This window comes from Hemitrygon akajei, chromosome 7 (assembly GCF_048418815.1).
Source record: "Hemitrygon akajei chromosome 7, sHemAka1.3, whole genome shotgun sequence".
NCBI classification, from domain to species: domain Eukaryota; kingdom Metazoa; phylum Chordata; class Chondrichthyes; order Myliobatiformes; family Dasyatidae; genus Hemitrygon; species Hemitrygon akajei.
The window spans coordinates 115,342,486-115,368,598 of NC_133130.1; the positions used below are offsets into that span (position 1 = coordinate 115,342,486).

General features: G+C 45.7%; 1 protein-coding gene across 1 annotated transcript in view; it reads right to left on the reverse strand.

Annotated features, from left to right (window-relative positions):
* The window catches only part of arfgef3 (ARFGEF family member 3), a 443,098-nt gene that overhangs the window by 75,262 nt on the left and 341,723 nt on the right, over positions 1 to 26,113 (reverse strand). Inside the window, 3 exon segments of the mRNA XM_073051808.1 lie at positions 18,694 to 18,835; positions 21,059 to 21,238; positions 24,390 to 24,535. Of these exon segments, the coding sequence (XP_072907909.1) occupies positions 18,694 to 18,835; positions 21,059 to 21,238; positions 24,390 to 24,535 (468 nt within the window).

The following is a 26,113-nucleotide window of genomic DNA, read 5'->3' on the forward strand; positions in this document are numbered from 1 at the left end:
CCCCTCAGACTTGGATTTACTGAAGGGGGAAAATGTGTCTGACAAATCCCTCAGACTTGGATTTACCAAAGGGGGAAAATGTGTCTGACAAATCCCTCAGACTTGGATTTACTGAAGGGGGAAAATGTGTCTGACAAACCCCTCAGACTTGGATTTACTGAAGGGGGAAAATGTGTCTGACAAATCCCTCAGACTTGGATTTACTGAAGGGGGAAAATGTGTCTGACAAATCCCTCAGACTTGGATTTACTGAAGGGGGGAAATGTGTCTGACAAACCCCTCAGACTTGGATTTACTGAAGGGGGAAAATGTGTCTGACAAATCCCTCAGACTTGGATTTACTGAAGGGGGAAAATGTGTCTGACAAATCCCTCAGACTTGGATTTACTGAAGGGGAAAATGTGTCTGACAAATCCCTCAGACTTGGATTTACTGAAGGGGAAAAATGTGTCTGACAAATCCCTCAGACTTGGATTTACTGAAGGGGGAAAATGTGTCTGACAAATCCCTCAGACTTGGATTTACTGAAGGGGGAAAATGTGTCTGACAAATCCCTCAGACTTGGATTTACTGAAGGGGGGAAATGTGTCTGACAAACCCCTCAGACTTGGATTTACTGAAGGGGGAAAATGTGTCTGACAAATCCCTCAGACTTGGATTTACTGAAGGGGGAAAATGTGTCTGACAAATCCCTCAGACTTGGATTTACTGAAGGGGGAAAATGTGTCTGACAAATCCCTCAGACTTGGATTTACTGAAGGGGAAAAATGTGTCTGACAAATCCCTCAGACTTGGATTTACTGAAGGGGGAAAATGTGTCTGACAAATCCCTCAGACTTGGATTTACTGAAGGGGGAAAATGTGTCTGACAAATCCCTCAGACTTGGATTTACTGAAGGGGGAAAATGTGTCTGACAAACCCCTCAGACTTGGATTTACTGAAGGGGGAAAATGTGTCTGACAAATCCCTCAGACTTGGATTTATTGAAGGGGAAAAATGTGTCTGACAAATCCCTCAGACTTGGATTTACCAACGGGGGAAAATGTGTCTGACAAACCCCTCAGACTTGGATTTACTGAAGGGGGAAAATGTGTCTGACAAATCCCTCAGACTTGGATTTATTGAAGGGGGAAATGTGTCTGACAAATCCCTCAGACTTGGATTTATTGAAGGGGGAAAATGTGTCTGACAAACCCCTCAGACTTGGATTTACTGAAGGGGGAAAATGTGTCTGACAAATCCCTCAGACTTGGATTTACTGAAGGGGGAAAATGTGTCTGACAAATCCCTCAGACTTGGATTTACTGAAGGGGAAAATGTGTCTGACAAATCCCTCAGACTTGGATTTACTGAAGGGGGAAAATGTGTCTGACAAATCCCTCAGACTTGGATTTACTGAAGGGGAAAATGTGTCTGACAAATCCCTCAGACTTGGATTTACTGAAGGGGAAAAATGTGTCTGACAAATCCCTCAGACTTGGATTTACTGAAGGGGGAAAATGTGTCTGACAAATCCCTCAGACTTGGATTTACTGAAGGGGGAAAATGTGTCTGACAAACCCCTCAGACTTGGATTTACCAACGGGGAAAATGTGTCTGACAAAACCCTCAGACTTGGATTTACTGAAGGGGGAAAATGTGTCTGACAAATCCCTCAGACTTGGATTTACCAACGGGGGAAAATGTGTCTGACAAATCCCTCAGACTTGGATTTACTGAAGGGGGAAATGTGTCTGACAAATCCCTCAGACTTGGATTTACCAACGGGGGAAAATGTGTCTGACAAATCCCTCAGACTTGGATTTACTGAAGGGGGAAATGTGTCTGACAAACCCCTCAGACTTGGATTTACTGAAGGGGGAAAATGTGTCCGACAAATCCCTCAGACTTGGATTTGCCAACGGGGGAAAATGTGTCTGACAAATCCCTCAGACTTGGATTTGCCAACGGGGGAAAATGTGTCTGACAAATCCCTCAGACTTGGATTTACTGAAGGGGGAAAATGTGTCTGACAAATCCCTGAGACTTGGATTTGCCAACGGGGGAAAATGTGTCTGACAAATCCCTCAGACTTGGATTTACTGAAGGGGGAAAATGTGTCTGACTAATCCCTCAGACTTGGATTTAATGAAGGGGGAAAATGTGTCTGACAAATCCCTCAGACTTGGATTTACTGAAGGGGGAAAATGTGTCTGACAAATCCCTCAGACTTGGATTTGCCAACGGGGGAAAATGTGTCTGACAAATCCCTCAGACTTGGATTTGCCAACGGGGGAAAATGTGTCCGACAAACCCCTCAGACTTGGATTTACTGAAGGGGGAAAATGTGTCCGACAAATCCCTCAGACTTGGATTTACTGAAGGGGGAAAATGTGTCTGACAAATCCCTCAGACTTGGATTTACTGAAGGGGGAAAATGTGTCCGGCAAATCCCTCAGACTTGGATTTACTGAAGGGGAAAATGTGTCTGACAAATCCCTCAGACTTGGATTTGCCAACGGGGGAAAATGTGTCTGACAAATCCCTCAGACTTGGATTTACTGAAGGGGGAAAATGTGTCCGGCAAATCCCTCAGACTTGGATTTACTGAAGGGGAAAATGTGTCTGACAAATCCCTCAGACTTGGATTTACTGAAGGGGGAAAATGTGTCTGACAAATCCCTCAGACTTGGATTTACTGAAGGGGGAAAATGTGTCCGGCAAATCCCTCAGACTTGGATTTACTGAAGGGGAAAATGTGTCTGACAAATCCCTCAGACTTGGATTTACTGAAGGGGGAAAATGTGTCTGACAAACCCCTCAGACTTGGATTAACTGAAGGGGGAAAATGTGTCTGACAAATCCCTCAGACTTGGATTTACTGAAGGGGGAAATGTGTCTGACAAATCCCTCAGACTTGGATTTACTGAAGGGGGAAATGTGTCTGACAAATCCCTCAGACTTGGATTTACTGAAGGGGGAAATGTGTCTGACAAATCCCTCAGACTTGGATTTACCAACGGGGGAAAATGTGTCTGACAAACCCCTCAGACTTGGATTTACTGAAGGGGGAAAATGTGTCTGACAAATCCCTCAGACTTGGATTTACTGAAGGGGGAAAATGTGTCTGACAAATCCCTCAGACTTGGATTTACTGAAGGGGGAAAATGTGTCTGACAAATCCCTCAGACTTGGATTTACTGAAGGGGAAAATGTGTCTGACAAACCCCTCAGACTTGGATTTACTGAAGGGGAAAAATGTGTCTGACAAACCCCTCAGACTTGGATTTACTGAAGGGGAAAAATGTGTCTGACAAATCCCTCAGACTTGGATTTACCAACGGGGGAAAATGTGTCTGACAAATCCCTCAGACTTGGATTTACCAACGGGGGAAAATGTGTCTGACAAATCCCTCAGACTTGGATTTACTGAAGGGTGAAATGTGTCTGACAAATCCCTCAGACTTGGATTTACTGAAGGGGGAAATGTGTCTGACAAACCCCTCAGACTTGGATTTACTGAAGGGGGAAATGTGTCTGACAAATCCCTCAGACTTGGATTTACCAACGGGGGAAAATGTGTCTGACAAACCCCTCAGACTTGGATTTACTGAAGGGGGAAAATGTGTCTGACAAATCCCTCAGACTTGGATTTACTGAAGGGGGAAAATGTGTCTGACAAACCCCTCAGACTTGGATTTACTGAAGGGGGAAATGTGTCTGACAAATCCCTCAGACTTGGATTTACTGAAGGGGGAAATGTGTCTGACAAATCCCTCAGACTTGGATTTACCAACGGGGGAAAATGTGTCTGACAAACCCCTCAGACTTGGATTTACTGAAGGGGGAAATGTGTCTGACAAATCCCTCAGACTTGGATTTACTGAAGGGGGAAATGTGTCTGACAAATCCCTCAGACTTGGATTTACTGAAGGGGGAAATGTGTCTGACAAATCCCTCAGACTTGGATTTACCAACGGGGGAAAATGTGTCTGACAAATCCCTCAGACTTGGATTTACTGAAGGGTGAAATGTGTCTGACAAATCCCTCAGACTTGGATTTACTGAAGGGGGAAATGTGTCTGACAAACCCCTCAGACTTGGATTTACTGAAGGGGGAAATGTGTCTGACAAATCCCTCAGACTTGGATTTACCAACGGGGGAAAATGTGTCTGACAAACCCCTCAGACTTGGATTTACTGAAGGGGGAAAATGTGTCTGACAAATCCCTCAGACTTGGATTTACTGAAGGGGGAAAATGTGTCTGACAAACCCCTCAGACTTGGATTTACTGAAGGGGGAAATGTGTCTGACAAATCCCTCAGACTTGGATTTACTGAAGGGGGAAATGTGTCTGACAAACCCCTCAGACTTGGATTTACTGAAGGGGGAAAATGTGTCTGACAAACCCCTCAGACTTGGATTTACTGAAGGGGGAAAATGTGTCTGACAAACCCCTCAGACTTGGATTTACTGAAGGGGGAAATGTGTCTGACAAATCCCTCAGACTTGGATTTACCAACGGGGGAAAATGTGTCTGACAAATCCCTCAGACTTGGATTTACCAACGGGGGAAAATGTGTCTGACAAACCCCTCAGACTTGGATTTACTGAAGGGGGAAAATGTGTCTGACAAACCCCTCAGACTTGGATTTACTGAAGGGGGAAAATGTGTCTGACAAATCCCTCAGACTTGGATTTACTGAAGGGGAAAATGTGTCTGACAAACCCCTCAGACTTGGATTTACTGAAGGGGAAAAATGTGTCTGACAAACCCCTCAGACTTGGATTTACTGAAGGGGAAAAATGTGTCTGACAAATCCCTCAGACTTGGATTTACCAACGGGGGAAAATGTGTCTGACAAATCCCTCAGACTTGGATTTACCAACGGGGGAAAATGTGTCTGACAAATCCCTCAGACTTGGATTTACCAACGGGGGAAAATGTGTCTGACAAATCCCTCAGACTTGGATTTACTGAAGGGGGGAAATGTGTCTGACAAACCCCTCAGACTTGGATTTACTGAAGGGGGAAATGTGTCTGACAAATCCCTCAGACTTGGATTTACCAACGGGGGAAAATGTGTCTGACAAACCCCTCAGACTTGGATTTACTGAAGGGGAAAATGTGTCTGACAAATCCCTCAGACTTGGATTTACTGAAGGGGGAAATGTGTCTGACAAATCCCTCAGACTTGGATTTACTGAAGGGGGAAATGTGTCTGACAAATCCCTCAGACTTGGATTTACTGAAGGGGGAAAATGTGTCTGACAAATCCCTCAGACTTGGATTTACCAACGGGGGAAAATGTGTCTGACAAACCCCTCAGACTTGGATTTACTGAAGGGGGAAAATGTGTCTGACAAATCCCTCAGACTTGGATTTACCAACGGGGGAAAATGTGTCTGACAAACCCCTCAGACTTGGATTTACTGAAGGGGGAAAATGTGTCTGACAAACCCCTCAGACTTGGATTTACTGAAGGGGAAATGTGTCTGACAAATCCCTCAGACTTGGATTTACCAACGGGGGAAAATGTGTCTGACAAATCCCTCAGACTTGGATTTACTGAAGGGGGAAAATTTGTCCGGCAAATCCCTCAGACTTGGATTTACTGAAGGGGAAAATGTGTCTGACAAATCCCTCAGACTTGGATTTGCCAACGGGGGAAAATGTGTCTGACAAATCCCTCAGACTTGGATTTACTGAAGGGGGAAAATGTGTCCGGCAAATCCCTCAGACTTGGATTTACTGAAGGGGAAAATGTGTCTGACAAATCCCTCAGACTTGGATTTACCAACGGGGGAAAATGTGTCTGACAAACCCCTCAGACTTGGATTTACTGAAGGGGGAAAATGTGTCTGACAAATCCCTCAGACTTGGATTTATTGAAGGGGGAAATGTGTCTGACAAATCCCTCAGACTTGGATTTATTGAAGGGGGAAAATGTGTCTGACAAACCCCTCAGACTTGGATTTACTGAAGGGGGAAAATGTGTCTGACAAATCCCTCAGACTTGGATTTACTGAAGGGGGAAAATGTGTCTGACAAATCCCTCAGACTTGGATTTACTGAAGGGGAAAATGTGTCTGACAAATCCCTCAGACTTGGATTTACTGAAGGGGGAAAATGTGTCTGACAAACCCCTCAGACTTGGATTTACCAACGGGGAAAATGTGTCTGACAAATCCCTCAGACTTGGATTTACTGAAGGGGGAAAATGTGTCTGACAAATCCCTCAGACTTGGATTTACCAACGGGGGAAAATGTGTCTGACAAATCCCTCAGACTTGGATTTACTGAAGGGGGAAATGTGTCTGACAAACCCCTCAGACTTGGATTTACTGAAGGGGGAAAATGTGTCTGACAAATCCCTCAGACTTGGATTTACTGAAGGGGGAAATGTGTCTGACAAACCCCTCAGACTTGGATTTACTGAAGGGGGAAAATGTGTCTGACAAATCCCTCAGACTTGGATTTACCAACGGGGGAAAATGTGTCTGACAAATCCCTCAGACTTGGATTTGCCAACGGGGGAAAATGTGTCTGACAAATCCCTCAGACTTGGATTTGCCAACGGGGGAAAATGTGTCTGACAAATCCCTCAGACTTGGATTTACTGAAGGGGGAAAATGTGTCTGACTAATCCCTCAGACTTGGATTTAATGAAGGGGGAAAATGTGTCTGACAAATCCCTCAGACTTGGATTTACTGAAGGGGGAAAATGTGTCTGACAAATCCCTCAGACTTGGATTTGCCAACGGGGGAAAATGTGTCTGACAAACCCCTCAGACTTGGATTTGCCAACGGGGGAAAATGTGTCTGACAAATCCCTCAGACTTGGATTTGCCAACGGGGGAAAATGTGTCCGACAAACCCCTCAGACTTGGATTTACTGAAGGGGGAAAATGTGTCCGACAAATCCCTCAGACTTTGATTTACTGAAGGGGGAAAATGTGTCCGGCAAATCCCTCAGACTTGGATTTACTGAAGGGGAAAATGTGTCTGACAAATCCCTCAGACTTGGATTTGCCAACGGGGGAAAATGTGTCTGACAAATCCCTCAGACTTGGATTTACTGAAGGGGGAAAATGTGTCCGGCAAATCCCTCAGACTTGGATTTACTGAAGGGGGAAAATGTGTCTGACAAATCCCTCAGACTTGGATTTACTGAAGGGGAAAATGTGTCCGGCAAATCCCTCAGACTTGGATTTACTGAAGGGGAAAATGTGTCTGACAAATCCCTCAGACTTGGATTTACTGAAGGGGGAAAATGTGTCTGACAAACCCCTCAGACTTGGATTTACTGAAGGGGGAAAATGTGTCTGACAAATCCCTCAGACTTGGATTTACTGAAGGGGAAAATGTGTCTGACAAATCCCTCAGACTTGGATTTACTGAAGGGGAAAAATGTGTCTGACAAACCCCTCAGACTTGGATTTACTGAAGGGGAAAAATGTGTCTGACAAATCCCTCAGACTTGGATTTACCAACGGGGGAAAATGTGTCTGACAAATCCCTCAGACTTGGATTTACCAACGGGGGAAAATGTGTCTGACAAACCCCTCAGACTTGGATTTACTGAAGGGGGAAAATGTGTCTGACAAATCCCTCAGACTTGGATTTACTGAAGGGGGAAAATGTGTCTGACAAATCCCTCAGACTTGGATTTACTGAAGGGGGAAAATGTGTCTGACAAATCCCTCAGACTTGGATTTACTGAAGGGGAAAATGTGTCTGACAAACCCCTCAGACTTGGATTTACTGAAGGGGAAAAATGTGTCTGACAAACCCCTCAGACTTGGATTTACTGAAGGGGAAAAATGTGTCTGACAAATCCCTCAGACTTGGATTTGCCAACGGGGGAAAATGTGTCTGACAAATCCCTCAGACTTGGATTTGCCAACGGGGGAAAATGTGTCTGACAAATCCCTCAGACTTGGATTTACTGAAGGGGGAAAATGTGTCTGACAAATCCCTGAGACTTGGATTTGCCAACGGGGGAAAATGTGTCTGACAAATCCCTCAGACTTGGATTTACTGAAGGGGGAAAATGTGTCTGACTAATCCCTCAGACTTGGATTTAATGAAGGGGGAAAATGTGTCTGACAAATCCCTCAGACTTGGATTTACTGAAGGGGGAAAATGTGTCTGACAAATCCCTCAGACTTGGATTTGCCAACGGGGGAAAATGTGTCTGACAAATCCCTCAGACTTGGATTTGCCAACGGGGGAAAATGTGTCCGACAAACCCCTCAGACTTGGATTTACTGAAGGGGGAAAATGTGTCCGACAAATCCCTCAGACTTGGATTTACTGAAGGGGGAAAATGTGTCTGACAAATCCCTCAGACTTGGATTTACTGAAGGGGGAAAATGTGTCCGGCAAATCCCTCAGACTTGGATTTACTGAAGGGGAAAATGTGTCTGACAAATCCCTCAGACTTGGATTTGCCAACGGGGGAAAATGTGTCTGACAAATCCCTCAGACTTGGATTTACTGAAGGGGGAAAATGTGTCCGGCAAATCCCTCAGACTTGGATTTACTGAAGGGGAAAATGTGTCTGACAAATCCCTCAGACTTGGATTTACTGAAGGGGGAAAATGTGTCTGACAAATCCCTCAGACTTGGATTTACTGAAGGGGGAAAATGTGTCCGGCAAATCCCTCAGACTTGGATTTACTGAAGGGGAAAATGTGTCTGACAAATCCCTCAGACTTGGATTTACTGAAGGGGGAAAATGTGTCTGACAAACCCCTCAGACTTGGATTAACTGAAGGGGGAAAATGTGTCTGACAAATCCCTCAGACTTGGATTTACTGAAGGGGGAAATGTGTCTGACAAATCCCTCAGACTTGGATTTACTGAAGGGGGAAATGTGTCTGACAAATCCCTCAGACTTGGATTTACTGAAGGGGGAAATGTGTCTGACAAATCCCTCAGACTTGGATTTACCAACGGGGGAAAATGTGTCTGACAAACCCCTCAGACTTGGATTTACTGAAGGGGGAAAATGTGTCTGACAAATCCCTCAGACTTGGATTTACTGAAGGGGGAAAATGTGTCTGACAAATCCCTCAGACTTGGATTTACTGAAGGGGGAAAATGTGTCTGACAAATCCCTCAGACTTGGATTTACTGAAGGGGAAAATGTGTCTGACAAACCCCTCAGACTTGGATTTACTGAAGGGGAAAAATGTGTCTGACAAACCCCTCAGACTTGGATTTACTGAAGGGGAAAAATGTGTCTGACAAATCCCTCAGACTTGGATTTACCAACGGGGGAAAATGTGTCTGACAAATCCCTCAGACTTGGATTTACCAACGGGGGAAAATGTGTCTGACAAATCCCTCAGACTTGGATTTACTGAAGGGTGAAATGTGTCTGACAAATCCCTCAGACTTGGATTTACTGAAGGGGGAAATGTGTCTGACAAACCCCTCAGACTTGGATTTACTGAAGGGGGAAATGTGTCTGACAAATCCCTCAGACTTGGATTTACCAACGGGGGAAAATGTGTCTGACAAACCCCTCAGACTTGGATTTACTGAAGGGGGAAAATGTGTCTGACAAATCCCTCAGACTTGGATTTACTGAAGGGGGAAAATGTGTCTGACAAACCCCTCAGACTTGGATTTACTGAAGGGGGAAATGTGTCTGACAAATCCCTCAGACTTGGATTTACTGAAGGGGGAAATGTGTCTGACAAATCCCTCAGACTTGGATTTACCAACGGGGGAAAATGTGTCTGACAAACCCCTCAGACTTGGATTTACTGAAGGGGGAAATGTGTCTGACAAATCCCTCAGACTTGGATTTACTGAAGGGGGAAATGTGTCTGACAAATCCCTCAGACTTGGATTTACTGAAGGGGGAAATGTGTCTGACAAATCCCTCAGACTTGGATTTACCAACGGGGGAAAATGTGTCTGACAAATCCCTCAGACTTGGATTTACTGAAGGGTGAAATGTGTCTGACAAATCCCTCAGACTTGGATTTACTGAAGGGGGAAATGTGTCTGACAAACCCCTCAGACTTGGATTTACTGAAGGGGGAAATGTGTCTGACAAATCCCTCAGACTTGGATTTACCAACGGGGGAAAATGTGTCTGACAAACCCCTCAGACTTGGATTTACTGAAGGGGGAAAATGTGTCTGACAAATCCCTCAGACTTGGATTTACTGAAGGGGGAAAATGTGTCTGACAAACCCCTCAGACTTGGATTTACTGAAGGGGGAAATGTGTCTGACAAATCCCTCAGACTTGGATTTACTGAAGGGGGAAATGTGTCTGACAAACCCCTCAGACTTGGATTTACTGAAGGGGGAAAATGTGTCTGACAAACCCCTCAGACTTGGATTTACTGAAGGGGGAAAATGTGTCTGACAAACCCCTCAGACTTGGATTTACTGAAGGGGGAAATGTGTCTGACAAATCCCTCAGACTTGGATTTACCAACGGGGGAAAATGTGTCTGACAAATCCCTCAGACTTGGATTTACCAACGGGGGAAAATGTGTCTGACAAACCCCTCAGACTTGGATTTACTGAAGGGGGAAAATGTGTCTGACAAACCCCTCAGACTTGGATTTACTGAAGGGGGAAAATGTGTCTGACAAATCCCTCAGACTTGGATTTACTGAAGGGGAAAATGTGTCTGACAAACCCCTCAGACTTGGATTTACTGAAGGGGAAAAATGTGTCTGACAAACCCCTCAGACTTGGATTTACTGAAGGGGAAAAATGTGTCTGACAAATCCCTCAGACTTGGATTTACCAACGGGGGAAAATGTGTCTGACAAATCCCTCAGACTTGGATTTACCAACGGGGGAAAATGTGTCTGACAAATCCCTCAGACTTGGATTTACCAACGGGGGAAAATGTGTCTGACAAATCCCTCAGACTTGGATTTACTGAAGGGGGGAAATGTGTCTGACAAACCCCTCAGACTTGGATTTACTGAAGGGGGAAATGTGTCTGACAAATCCCTCAGACTTGGATTTACCAACGGGGGAAAATGTGTCTGACAAACCCCTCAGACTTGGATTTACTGAAGGGGAAAATGTGTCTGACAAATCCCTCAGACTTGGATTTACTGAAGGGGGAAATGTGTCTGACAAATCCCTCAGACTTGGATTTACTGAAGGGGGAAATGTGTCTGACAAATCCCTCAGACTTGGATTTACTGAAGGGGGAAAATGTGTCTGACAAATCCCTCAGACTTGGATTTACCAACGGGGGAAAATGTGTCTGACAAACCCCTCAGACTTGGATTTACTGAAGGGGGAAAATGTGTCTGACAAATCCCTCAGACTTGGATTTACCAACGGGGGAAAATGTGTCTGACAAACCCCTCAGACTTGGATTTACTGAAGGGGGAAAATGTGTCTGACAAACCCCTCAGACTTGGATTTACTGAAGGGGGAAATGTGTCTGACAAATCCCTCAGACTTGGATTTACCAACGGGGGAAAATGTGTCTGACAAATCCCTCAGACTTGGATTTACTGAAGGGGGAAAATTTGTCCGGCAAATCCCTCAGACTTGGATTTACTGAAGGGGAAAATGTGTCTGACAAATCCCTCAGACTTGGATTTGCCAACGGGGGAAAATGTGTCTGACAAATCCCTCAGACTTGGATTTACTGAAGGGGGAAAATGTGTCCGGCAAATCCCTCAGACTTGGATTTACTGAAGGGGAAAATGTGTCTGACAAATCCCTCAGACTTGGATTTACCAACGGGGGAAAATGTGTCTGACAAACCCCTCAGACTTGGATTTACTGAAGGGGGAAAATGTGTCTGACAAATCCCTCAGACTTGGATTTATTGAAGGGGGAAATGTGTCTGACAAATCCCTCAGACTTGGATTTATTGAAGGGGGAAAATGTGTCTGACAAACCCCTCAGACTTGGATTTACTGAAGGGGGAAAATGTGTCTGACAAATCCCTCAGACTTGGATTTACTGAAGGGGGAAAATGTGTCTGACAAATCCCTCAGACTTGGATTTACTGAAGGGGAAAATGTGTCTGACAAATCCCTCAGACTTGGATTTACTGAAGGGGGAAAATGTGTCTGACAAACCCCTCAGACTTGGATTTACCAACGGGGAAAATGTGTCTGACAAATCCCTCAGACTTGGATTTACTGAAGGGGGAAAATGTGTCTGACAAATCCCTCAGACTTGGATTTACCAACGGGGGAAAATGTGTCTGACAAATCCCTCAGACTTGGATTTACTGAAGGGGGAAATGTGTCTGACAAACCCCTCAGACTTGGATTTACTGAAGGGGGAAAATGTGTCTGACAAATCCCTCAGACTTGGATTTACTGAAGGGGGAAATGTGTCTGACAAACCCCTCAGACTTGGATTTACTGAAGGGGGAAAATGTGTCTGACAAATCCCTCAGACTTGGATTTACCAACGGGGGAAAATGTGTCTGACAAATCCCTCAGACTTGGATTTGCCAACGGGGGAAAATGTGTCTGACAAATCCCTCAGACTTGGATTTGCCAACGGGGGAAAATGTGTCTGACAAATCCCTCAGACTTGGATTTACTGAAGGGGGAAAATGTGTCTGACAAACCCCTCAGACTTGGATTTACTGAAGGGGGAAAATGTGTCTGACAAATCCCTCAGACTTGGATTTGCCAACGGGGGAAAATGTGTCTGACAAACCCCTCAGACTTGGATTTGCCAACGGGGGAAAATGTGTCTGACAAATCCCTCAGACTTGGATTTGCCAACGGGGGAAAATGTGTCCGACAAACCCCTCAGACTTGGATTTACTGAAGGGGGAAAATGTGTCCGACAAATCCCTCAGACTTTGATTTACTGAAGGGGGAAAATGTGTCCGGCAAATCCCTCAGACTTGGATTTACTGAAGGGGAAAATGTGTCTGACAAATCCCTCAGACTTGGATTTGCCAACGGGGGAAAATGTGTCTGACAAATCCCTCAGACTTGGATTTACTGAAGGGGGAAAATGTGTCCGGCAAATCCCTCAGACTTGGATTTACTGAAGGGGGAAAATGTGTCTGACAAATCCCTCAGACTTGGATTTACTGAAGGGGAAAATGTGTCCGGCAAATCCCTCAGACTTGGATTTACTGAAGGGGAAAATGTGTCTGACAAATCCCTCAGACTTGGATTTACTGAAGGGGGAAAATGTGTCTGACAAACCCCTCAGACTTGGATTTACTGAAGGGGGAAAATGTGTCTGACAAATCCCTCAGACTTGGATTTACTGAAGGGGAAAATGTGTCTGACAAATCCCTCAGACTTGGATTTACTGAAGGGGAAAAATGTGTCTGACAAACCCCTCAGACTTGGATTTACTGAAGGGGAAAAATGTGTCTGACAAATCCCTCAGACTTGGATTTACCAACGGGGGAAAATGTGTCTGACAAATCCCTCAGACTTGGATTTACCAACGGGGGAAAATGTGTCTGACAAACCCCTCAGACTTGGATTTACTGAAGGGGGAAAATGTGTCTGACAAATCCCTCAGACTTGGATTTACTGAAGGGGGAAAATGTGTCTGACAAATCCCTCAGACTTGGATTTACTGAAGGGGGAAAATGTGTCTGACAAATCCCTCAGACTTGGATTTACTGAAGGGGAAAATGTGTCTGACAAACCCCTCAGACTTGGATTTACTGAAGGGGAAAAATGTGTCTGACAAACCCCTCAGACTTGGATTTACTGAAGGGGAAAAATGTGTCTGACAAATCCCTCAGACTTGGATTTACCAACGGGGGAAAATGTGTCTGACAAATCCCTCAGACTTGGATTTACCAACGGGGGAAAATGTGTCTGACAAATCCCTCAGACTTGGATTTACCAACGGGGGAAAATGTGTCTGACAAATCCCTCAGACTTGGATTTACCAACGGGGGAAAATGTGTCTGACAAACCCCTCAGACTTGGATTTACTGAAGGGGAAAATGTGTCTGACAAATCCCTCAGACTTGGATTTACTGAAGGGGGAAATGTGTCTGACAAATCCCTCAGACTTGGATTTACTGAAGGGGGAAATGTGTCTGACAAATCCCTCAGACTTGGATTTACCAACGGGGGAAAATGTGTCTGACAAACCCCTCAGACTTGGATTTACTGAAGGGGGAAAATGTGTCTGACAAATCCCTCAGACTTGGATTTACTGAAGGGGGAAAATGTGTCTGACAAATCCCTCAGACTTGGATTTACCAACGGGGGAAAATGTGTCTGACAAACCCCTCAGACTTGGATTTACTGAAGGGGGAAAATGTGTCTGACAAATCCCTCAGACTTGGATTTACTGAAGGGGGAAAATGTGTCTGACAAACCCCTCAGACTTGGATTTACTGAAGGGGGAAAATGTGTCTGACAAATCCCTCAGACTTGGATTTACTGAAGGGGGAAAATGTGTCTGACAAATCCCTCAGACTTGGATTTACTGAAGGGGGGAAAATGTGTCTGACAAACCCCTCAGACTTGGATTTACTGAAGGGGGAAATGTGTCTGACAAATCCCTCAGACTTGGATTTACCAACGGGGGAAAATGTGTCTGACAAATCCCTCAGACTTGGATTTACTGAAGGGGGAAAATTTGTCCGGCAAATCCCTCAGACTTGGATTTACTGAAGGGGAAAATGTGTCTGACAAATCCCTCAGACTTGGATTTGCCAACGGGGGAAAATGTGTCTGACAAATCCCTCAGACTTGGATTTACTGAAGGGGGAAAATGTGTCCGGCAAATCCCTCAGACTTGGATTTACTGAAGGGGAAAATGTGTCTGACAAACCCCTCAGACTTGGATTTACTGAAGGGGAAAAATGTGTCTGACAAATCCCTCAGACTTGGATTTACTGAAGGGGAAAAATGTGTCTGACAAATCCCTCAGACTTGGATTTACTGAAGGGGAAAATGTGTCTGACAAACCCCTCAGACTTGGATTTACTGAAGGGGGAAAATGTGTCTGACAAATCCCTCAGACTTGGATTTACTGAAGGGGGAAAATGTGTCTGACAAACCCCTCAGACTTGGATTTACTGAAGGGGGAAAATGTGTCTGACAAATCCCTCAGACTTGGATTTACTGAAGGGGGAAAATGTGTCTGACAAATCCCTCAGACTTGGATTTACTGAAGGGGAAAATGTGTCTGACAAATCCCTCAGACTTGGATTTACTGAAGGGGAAAATGTGTCTGACAAATCCCTCAGACTTGGATTTACTGAAGGGGAAAATGTGTCTGACAAACCCCTCAGACTTGGATTTACTGAAGGGGAAAAATGTGTCTGACAAACCCCTCAGACTTGGATTTACTGAAGGGGAAAAATGTGTCTGACAAATCCCTCAGACTTGGATTTACCAACGGGGGAAAATGTGTCTGACAAATCCCTCAGACTTGGATTTACCAACGGGGGAAAATGTGTCTGACAAATCCCTCAGACTTGGATTTACTGAAGGGGGAAAATGTGTCTGACAAATCCCTCAGACTTGGATTTACTGAAGGGGGAAAATGTGTCTGACAAATCCCTCAGACTTGGATTTACTGAAGGGGGAAAATGTGTCTGACAAATCCCTCAGACTTGGATTTACTGAAGGGGAAAATGTGTCTGACAAATCCCTCAGACTTGGATTTACTGAAGGGGAAAATGTGTCTGACAAATCCCTCAGACTTGGATTTACTGAAGGGGAAAATGTGTCTGACAAACCCCTCAGACTTGGATTTACTGAAGGGGAAAAATGTGTCTGACAAGTCCCTCAGACTTGGATTTACTGAAGGGGAAAATGTGTCTGACAAACCCCTCAGACTTGGATTTACTGAAGGGGAAAAATGTGTCTGACAAATCCCTCAGACTTGGATTTACCAACGGGGGAAAATGTGTCTGACAAATCCCTCAGACTTGGATTTACCAACGGGGGAAAATGTGTCTGACAAATCCCTCAGACTTGGATTTACCAACGGGGGAAAATGTGTCTGACAAATCCCTCAGACTTGGATTTACTGAAGGGGGGAAAATGTGTCTGACAAATCCCTCAGACTTGGATTTACTGAAGGGGGGAAAATGTGTCTGACAAATCCCTCAGACTTGGATTTACTGAAGGGGGGAAAATGTGTCTGACAAGTCCCTCAGACTTGGATTTACTGAAGGGGGGAAAATGTGTCTGACAAATCCCTCAGACTTGGATTTACTGAAGGGGGGAAAATGTGTCTGACAAATCCCTCAGACTTGGATTTACTGAAGGGGGAAAATGTGTCTGACAAATCCCTCAGACTTGGATTTACCAACGGGGGAAAATGTGTCTGACAAACCCCTCAGACTTGGATTTACTGAAGGGGGGAAAATGTGTCTGACAAATCCCTCAGACTTGGATTTACTGAAGGGGGAAAATGTGTCTGACAAATCCCTCAGACTTGGATTTACTGAAGGGGGAAAATGTGTCCGGCAAACCCCTCAGACTTGGATTTACCAACGGGGGAAAATGTGTCTGACAAATCCCTCAGACTTGGATTTACTGAAGGGGGAAAATGTGTCTGACAAATCCCTCAGACATGGATTTACCAACGGGGGAAATGTGTCTGACAAATCTCTCAGACTTGGATTTACCAACGGGGAAAATGTGTCTGACAAACCCCTCAGAGTTTTTTTGACAATCCTGAATGATTGCTGTAGAGCAGAGGTTCCCAAGTGAGGTCCATTGACACTTTGCTGATTGGTATTGTTCCATGACAGAAAAAGGATGGAATCCATGCTGTGGAGTCATAGTGATGTACCAGGGGAACAGGCCCCTCTGGCACTCCGGATCCACGCTGACCATCAGCTTCCTGAGCTGTCCATCCACACTGCATCGTTATTTTTAACTACAATTATTTTGTAATTTACAGTAATTTTATGTCCTGCATCAGCAAAACAAATTTCACAACAGAGAGTCAGTGATGATAAACCTGATTCTGATTAAGTATCTCACATCAGATGATATGACCAATACTATGAGTAACCCAACATTCTAGACCAATGGTTCCCAACCTGGGTCCGTGGAACTCCAGCATAATGGTATAGGGCCGTGTAACTCTAGCATAATGGTATAGGGCCGTGGAATTCCAGCATAATGGTATAGGGCCGTGGAACTCTAGCATAATGGTATAGGGCCGTGGAACTCCAGCATAATGGTATAGGGCCGTGGAACTCTAGCATAATGGTATAGGGCCGTGGAACTCCAGCATAATGGTATAGGGCCGTGGAACTCTAGCATAATGGTATAGGGCCGTGGAACTCCAGCATAATGGTATAGGGCCGTGGAACTCTAGCATAATGGTATAGGGCCGTGGAACTCCAGCATAATGGTATAGGGCCGTGCAACTCCTCTAGCATAATGGTATAGGGCCGTGGAACTCTAGCATAATGGTATAGGGCCGTGGAACTGCAACATAATGGTATAGGTCTGTGGCATAAAGAAAGGTTGGGAACCCCTGGTCTAGACCTTAGCTCAACCTATTGCGGGTGGTTCTCCATATTGGCACCTGCTCACTATTTAATCTATTATCTTGTCCGTTCCCAGTAAGGTATCCTGGCCCCCTAGCTGTTCACAACCTGCATCAATAATCTGGATGGGGGGAAGGGGTATCAAGTGAGCATTTCCCAAGGATGCAGGAGTTTTGGGGGGGGGGACGTTTGATGGGGAGGAAGGCAACTGCAATGTTAGCATTCATTTCACAAGGACTAGAATACAAAAGCAAGGATGTAACGCAGAGGCTCTATAAGACATTGGCCATATGGAAGATTGAGAGTAGTTTTGGACCCCTTATCCCAAGGGTGTGCTGGGATTGGAGAGGGTCCAGAGGAAGTTCTTGAGAATTATCCCAGAAATGAGGAGGGTTTGATGGCTGTGGGCCTGTACTCGCAGGAGTTTAGAAGAATGGTGGGGGGAGATCTTATTGAAACCTATTAAGTATTGAAAGGTCTGGATACAATGGATGTGGAGAGGATGTTGCCTATAGTGGGGGAGTCTAGGACCAGTGGGCACAGCCCCAGAAAAAAGGGACATCCATGTAGGACAGTGATGAAGAGGAATTTCTTTAACCGGGAGTGGTGAATCTGTGGAATTCATTGCCACAGGTGGCTGTGGTAGCCAAGTCATTGCGTATATTTACAGCAGAGGTTGATAGGTTCTTGATTAACCAGGGTGTGAAAGGTTATGAGAGAAGGCAAGAGAATGGGTCTGAAAGGGATACTAAGCATGATAAAATGTCAGAGCAGACTCAACGGCCCAGTTCTGCTCCTCTGTCTTATGAACATGTCGAATGGAAGATAATATGGAAAATAATCAAAATCAGGTTTATCACAGTCTTGTATGAAGTAAAGTTTGTTGTTTTGCAGCAGCATTACTGGGCAAAGATATAAAATTACTATAAAAGACAAAATAAACGTATTGTGCAAAGAAAAGGAATAACAAGGTTATGTTTGTGGGCTCATGGAACAATTTCAATTCCAATATGGACCCAATGAAGTGCCTTGATCTGAAACACTGACCGCTTGGATGAAGATTTTCCAGCCAGAGGTTTGACTGTCTGACCTGCTGAATTCATACAGCATTCTGGGTTGTTCTGAAATCTACTAAGAAAGGTGACATGGGCACCACTTGGGTGAAGAGCACAGTCCCTCCAGTGGTGGAAGGGGCAGCTCTGCTGTTTGGTGAGTGCCCCTCCCGGTCTTCACACTCACCCGTGGAATAATCCCCGATCAGGTACTCCTTCACGTCTGACTTGTTACTGTGCACTGTCTTTAACGCGCTGAAGAGCGGACGCCAGCCGGACTGGATCTGCGGTGAACAGGCCTCCACCAACTCTCCAATCGACGTAATCACCTGGACAGCACAAGGCAGTAACCCTTGTCACAGTGGCTTCACAGCAGACTCCTGCCCCCCCCCCACCCACCACACCTCCCTCACGAGCACCTCCGCATGACCTCCATCGACCCACCGGGGTTTCACCACCCCCTGACAAAAGAAAATCTTAAAACTGTAGTTTGCACGTGTACATGGAAACAGACAGTAAAATGTGTCATTCTATGTCAACAACCAACACAGGCCAGGGATTGTGCTGGATGGGGGGTGGGAGCAGCCTGACTTCCCGCGACAACATCTCCTGCCCACACATGAATAACCCTAACCACGTCGGGGGAAACTGGAGACCCCGGGGAGTTCACACACACTCCTTACGGAGGGCCGCGGGAATCAAACTCCAATCACGGGACACTGGCGCTGTGACAACTACGCTGCCCAGCATATTGATAACAAATCGATCGCAGTGACATCATTTTTAAGGACACAGGGGACTGCGGATGCTGGGGGAACTCAGAAGGTCAGGCAGCATCCGGGAGAGAAAAGGAGAGCTGACGGTTCAGATCCAGACCCTTCACGAGTCCAGACGCAAGTCTGCAGCTGAAACGCTAGCAGTCCCTTTCCCGCCAAAGATGCTGCCTGATCTGCTGAATTCCGCCAGCATCTTGCTTTCTTTATGCAGTCCTAGAGGTGACCGCCCCGGCTTCAGCCATTCTTCGGAGAGGAGGGGGTATTCCCAGTTTCCTTGCCCTTTATGTGTAAAATCTCCTGCTTCTAAGTTTAAAGTCCCATCTCACCAGAGGGAACAATCTCAGTTGATTTATGAAAGTCAGAGAAAAAACTGCAGATGCTGGAAATCTGAAATTAAAAAAAAAAGCTGGGAAAGGTCAGATGGTCAGGCAGGATCTGTGGAAAGAGAAACTTTTAATGTTCAAGTTGAAGACTAAAGGTTATGCACTGAGGGTCTTCGAGCTGAAGTGTTACCTGTTCCCCTCTCCATGGATGCTAGCTGACCTGCTGAGTATCACCAGCATTTTCTGTTTTTATTTCTCTTTATTTATACCTTTAATTCTTCCATGAATGCTTATTAATTATCCTTTAGTGACCACATTAATACCTGCCTTCAAGCAAACATCCCTTGCAAGTTAATTGCCTTAGCTTGGAAATTATTCTGGAGAATCACTGCAGCTGGAATTGTGTACACTATTTTAAGGGCTGGCTGCTGAGGGCACAGGTGCTAGGCCAAGAGCTGGCAGCTGCAAGAACTTGCAATAGATTGCAAGTCACAAGGGAGGAAGGAAGTATAGGGGCAGGAAGAGGCAAAGGCTAAGAAATAACCCCACAAAACAATGCAAAATAAAGTGTGTAAAATTGGAAACAGAGTTAACCCAATGGGGTATACTTTGCCCATTTCTAGATATCTTGACATGCCAGCAAATCTTCCTGACTTCATGTAATTGTCCGCAGCCCACAGGAGCAGGAGGAAAGGATGAGGGATTTGGCTACATTGCAGGTTTCATACTCTGTATTTGAGTTGTATTATTCCTTTCAGAGGGCTTCCTGGCAACCATCTTCCAAAGGGAGCAGCTGTCGTTCTGGAGGGTCACTGTGCCCCACCTCTCACCGATCATCAGACTGCTGGTGTAGGACTCTCTGCACTCCCTCCTCCCCAGGAATACCCTATCGCTGCAGCATCCATTCTTTAAGCAGGAGCACTCCCCAGTGGCGGAAGAGTGCAGTGGGTGGCCGCTGAGATTGCAGCTGCAAGAAGCACTGGAGCTCAGAATCCAGATTGAGGCCTGAAGGTTGATCTGAAGCCCAGACCTTGAGGCCTAGTGGCCAGAACCTAGGCCTGCCACTGGAGAAGTCAGGGCCCACTGTCTGTAAGCCCTTGCTTCACGGTTGTTGCTTCATTGCCTGGTATGGTCTTTTCTGTCGTGCTTCGTGCCATTGTGCTAAGCATTGGAGTTGTGTTAGTTGTTAATACAAATGAAGGTGGTTGTGTTGTTCTGCTAAACATTGTGGCCATGTTACACTGGAATGCATGGCCACACTTGCGAGCTGTAAGTGAAAATCTACTAGAGACAGGAACAGAATGAGGCCACTCAGCCCATCAGGTCTGCTCCACCATTCCGTCACGGCTGATTTATTATCCCTCTCGACCCCCTTCCCTAGGTTTGTAAACTGTATGTTTTGGTGTGCACGTGATAAGTAAGTCTAAATCAGAAATCTTACGGACAGGCTTACCTGATCCTGCACATCTTCATCGCACAGCTCTAACTGCATGATGTGCTCAAACGGCCGGAACAGAGCCTCGTTGAAGTGGAAATGTGGCAGTTCGTTCCAGTCCGCGAGGACTTCTGTCAGGATGTCATGGATGAAGGAGACGGCCTTCTGGGATACGTGCCTCTCCCTGTGGCAGGCAGCCTGGAGCAAAGGGACACCGCCACTAGTGAGCGTACACAAGGAGGAAAGCAGACCGGTAGAACATTACCCTACGTATCAGCACTTTGGAGTGCACGGGGTGTACAGGGAGGGGTAGCACCTCTGATGAGGGGGCTCGTCATGTCCTTTCTGGGGCAGCACACTCACCTTTGACACCCACTGGACACTCAGCTCTCACCTGTGGCCCCAAGTAGCCGTCTGCATCCAACAGCAGCCACACCCCGATACACCACTTCGACAGGTGGGCTAAACCTGGTGAGGGTAGGGGGCGGGCTCATACTCGAAAAGTCGGGGACTTGCCTGTCCGAGCACGAGAAGCTGGACCGGGCGGATGAGGTCAACAGTGAGATCCCACAGCCAGCAAGGCGGTTCTGCCACGCTTCGCGGAGACCGAAAGGCATGACAAGGCACCAGAAGGTCACGGCCATCCACAGTGAAGTCCCCAGCGAAGTCCCCCGTGCAATGGCTTTTCCACTTCTAAAAACTCTCCCTGACAGGATTCCTGTCATCATCAAATATAACGGACAACCACCATCACAACTTTAATCCAGGCTCTACTACTCTAACGGTCAGTCGTGACAGGTGAATATTTTGGAAGCATTAACAAACAAGGCATATGGTATGTTGGCAGTACAAGAGAACACTATTACTGTGAGGCAGTATTGACAAACTTCAGCTCACTCAGAACGTCGCTGCTAGACTTTCAACCAAAACCAGGATGAGGGAGCATATCGCTCCCATCCCAGCTACTCTGCAGCGGCTTCCTGTATTCCTGCAAATTCTCCTACTTGTTATTAAAGCTCTTGATGATCCGGGACCACAGCACATCACAGCATCCTTTTATAATCCTCTCGAGCTCTCAGGTCCTCTTCTGCCGGTCTCTTAAATTTTAACAATCTCCCTCGAAAGGTAATTGGCAGGTCAGCTTCTTTTGGAACTATGCCCCTGAACTGTGGGATTCAATATCTGAAACTATAAGGGGTACAAACTCAGCTAAATTCCAGCTCAAAACCTATTTATTTAACCCTGCTTTTAACTAACATCAATTTGTCTTTTATTTTAATGTGTACACTTTATCCCATTGTGAAGCACTTTGAGCTAAGTCATCTGCCTGACAAATAGGTGATTACTATTCCTCCCTAGTTACACGCACAGGCCCAGGAGCAAACACCACCAAAAGCCAGTCCATTAATGCTACGCCCAAGAAAGCTCACCAATGCCTCTACTTCCTCAAGAGAAGTTTGACCCGGACCAGTTTTCAATGACACACCACAGAAAGCGTCCCATCTCAATACATCACGGCTCGGTGGGGCAGTTGCTCCATCCGTGACTGCGAGAAACTGCAGAGAGTTGTGGACACAGCTCAGCTCAGCACAGAAACCAGCCTCCCCTCCGCAGACTCTCTATATTTCTCGCTGCCTCGGTAAAGCAGCCAGCAGAATCAAACACCCCACCCACCCCCTGGCTTTCTCTCTTCTCTCCCCTTTCCCATCAGGCAGCAGACACAAAGCCTGAAAACACACACCACCACACACAAGCTGCTTCTGCCCAGCTGTAGGAAGACTATTAACTGTTTCCCTAGTACAGTAAGATGGACACTTGATCTCACAATCTACCTCAGTGTGACCTTGCACCTTATCGTCGACCTATGCTACACCTTTTCAGTAGCTTTTACGCTTCATTCGGCATTGTTATTGTTTTCCCTTACTCTAGCTCAGTACACTGTATGAACGACAAACTTTTCACTGTACCTTGCCACATGTGACAATAATAATCCAATTCCAACACTCACTGCTACTCAGGACAACACAGTCCACTTCCAGTACTTGAAAAGTCGTCAATCTGAAATGTAAACCTGTTTTTCCTTCCTCCTCAGACGCTGACTGGCGTGCTGAGTCTTTCCAGCGGCGCAGTATTTGTCGCTACCTGCTGTGACGTAACAGCAGTGTATGTTGAACCTGTTGGACCGAGGCACCAAAACCCAAAGCCCTGTCAAACACCTGACACTCATCCTCCCTGACAATCAATGCCAGCACTCCTCCAGGATATGTGTTTAGCCGCTGCTCTACCCTCGAGGAGGTGTACAGGAGTGAGTCAGATCAGCTGGTTTAGTGGTGTGGAAACAACCTTGCACTCAACATCAGTAAGACAAAGGAACTGATTGTGGACTTCAGGAATGGAAGTCACGGGAACACAGACCGATACTCATCAAAGCATCATCGAGGCTTCAAAGACAGCATCCATCCTTAAGGACCTCCATCATCCAGGCCAAGTTCTAATCTCATTGATATCATCGGTTCAGAAACAGCTCCTTCCCCTCCACCATCAGATTTCTGAATCGACAATAAACCCATGAACATTACCTCACTATTTTTCCTCTCTTGCTGCACTATTTAATTTTTAATATGTAGTATATATTTCTTACTGTAATTTATGAAGTAACACAGCATGGAAACAGGCTATTCGGCCCATTGTATTCATGCTGACCCCTTTACACTAACCATACTTCATTCTCATCACATTCTTGTCAGGTCCAACCCTCCCCAGACTCAATCACTAGCAGCAATGTAGACAGGCCAAAACCCCTGTTTTTTTAAAATAATACTTTTTATAAGATTTGTCCTTTCTAACAAACTCACACATTTTTCACAGTACGTGGCGGTCCATTGCCACTCACTGGCAGAAAGTGGTATAGGAGCCAAACTAATGTTTTTTCACCTCTCTCATTTTTCACTGGCTAAGCATCAGCACATCATCCACATGATGTAATTGTTTTAATTATATAGCCTATTAACTAGTTTATTCTTATCTAAGGAATTTCATTTCTTATCCATAAAAGTGGTGGATTTTTCATGGGTACCATCTTTGCTTCATAATTCCTTTCATCTTCACATCCATTCACCTCTCCAATACACATATACTGTAATTAATTGATTTATTTTCTTCTATATTATGTATTGCATTGAACTGCTGCCGCTAAGATAACAGATTTCACGACACATGCCGTTGATAATAAACCTGATTCTGAATTAATCTGGTGACTCCACGTGTCTTTGGGGAGGTTATGGGCCAGATTACAAACGCCTGCCTCGGGCCAGACACCCATATCCAGCGGAAGAACTTGTGCACGTACCTCTGCCAAGTGGGGGCCCACTACGCCCCAGGTCTTCATCAAGTGCAGGAGGGGACGCGCCCGGCTTCGCACGATCCGCAGCATCACGTCACCCAGCCGGAAGAGGTGCAGGGTGCTGCGGTGGTCCAGTGTGGATCTGGCCTCTCCTGTGGATCAAACGCCCATTAACCAGCAGCACGGATCAGACACTACAGTCAGCACAACAACACCAGCAGCACTGGTGTTGATGTAATGTTACAGCTCTACAGGACCCTGGGCAGACCCCACTCGGAGCACTGTGCTCAGATCTGGTCGCCTCACCACAGGAAGGATGTGGAAACTATAGAAAGGGTGCAGAGGAGATTTACAAGGATGTTGCCTGGATTGGGGAGCATGCCTCATGAGAATAGGTTGAGTGAACTTGACCTTTTCTCCTTGGAGCGGTGGAGGATGAGAGGTGACCTGATAGAGGTGTACAAGATGATGAGAGGCATTGATCGTGTGGGTAATCAGAGGCTTTTTCCCAGGGCTGAAATGGCTAAAACCAGAGGGCACAGTTTTAAGGTGCTTGGAAGTAGGTACAGAGGAGATGTCAGGTATGTTTTTTTATGCAGAGTGATGAGTGTGTGGAATAGGCTGCCGGTGATGAAGGTGGAGATGGATACAATAGGTTCTTTTAAGAGACTCCTGGATAGGTACATGGAGCTTAGAAAAATAGAGGGCTATGGGTAACCCTAGGTAATTTCTAAAGTAAGTACATGTTCAGCACAGCATTGTGGGCCGAAGGGCCTGTATTGTGCTGTAGGTTTTCTATGTTTCTAGCATGGATCGTCCCGATTTCAGAGGTTGAATAGATGATGGAGTCCATTATTAAGGGTGAGGTTTCAGGAGGCACGTGATAAGGTCAGCCAGAGTCAGCATGGTTTCCTTAAGGGGAAATCTTGCCTGACAAATTTGTTGGAGTTCTTTGAGGAACTAACAGGCAGGATAGACAAAGGAGAGTCAGTGGGTGTAGTTTGTTTGGATTTTCAGAAGGTCTTTGACAAGGTGCTGAACATGAGGTTGCTTAACAAAATAAGAGCCCATGTTATTACAGGAAAGGTACTAGCTTGGACAGGAGATTGGCAGAGTCAGAGTAAAGGTTGACTGGCTGTGACTGGTGTCATGCTGCAGGGGGCAGTGTTGGGACTACTTCTCACATTGTACAGTGTGTCCATGGTATGGATATAGGAATTAATTGCTTTGTGGCCACGTTTGCAGATAATATGAAGATAAGTGGGAAGGCAGGAAATGCTGAGGAAGCAGGATGTCTGTAGAAGGACTTAGACAGATTGGAGGAATGGGCAAAAAAGTGGCAGGCGGGATATGATGTAGAGAAGTGCATTGTAATGCACTTTGGCCAAAGGAATGAAGGCGTGGACTATTTTGCAGAGGGAGTTAAGAGTCCTCATACAGGATTCCCAGAAGGTTAACTTACAGTTTTGCTTGGTGGAAAGGAAGACAAGTGCAATGTCAGCAATCATTTCGATGGGACTAAAATACAAAAGCAAGGATGTAACGCTGAGGCTTTACAAGGCACTGGTCAGACCACACTCGGAGTATTGTGAGCAGTTTTGGGAAAATCACCTGCACAAAGTCTGAAGGTGGGAAAATCACTTGGCAGGAGGAATAAAGGAATGGTCTACTTTGCAAACGGGGAGAAAATTTTTTAAAAATCAGAGGTGCAGAGGGACTTGGGAGTCCTG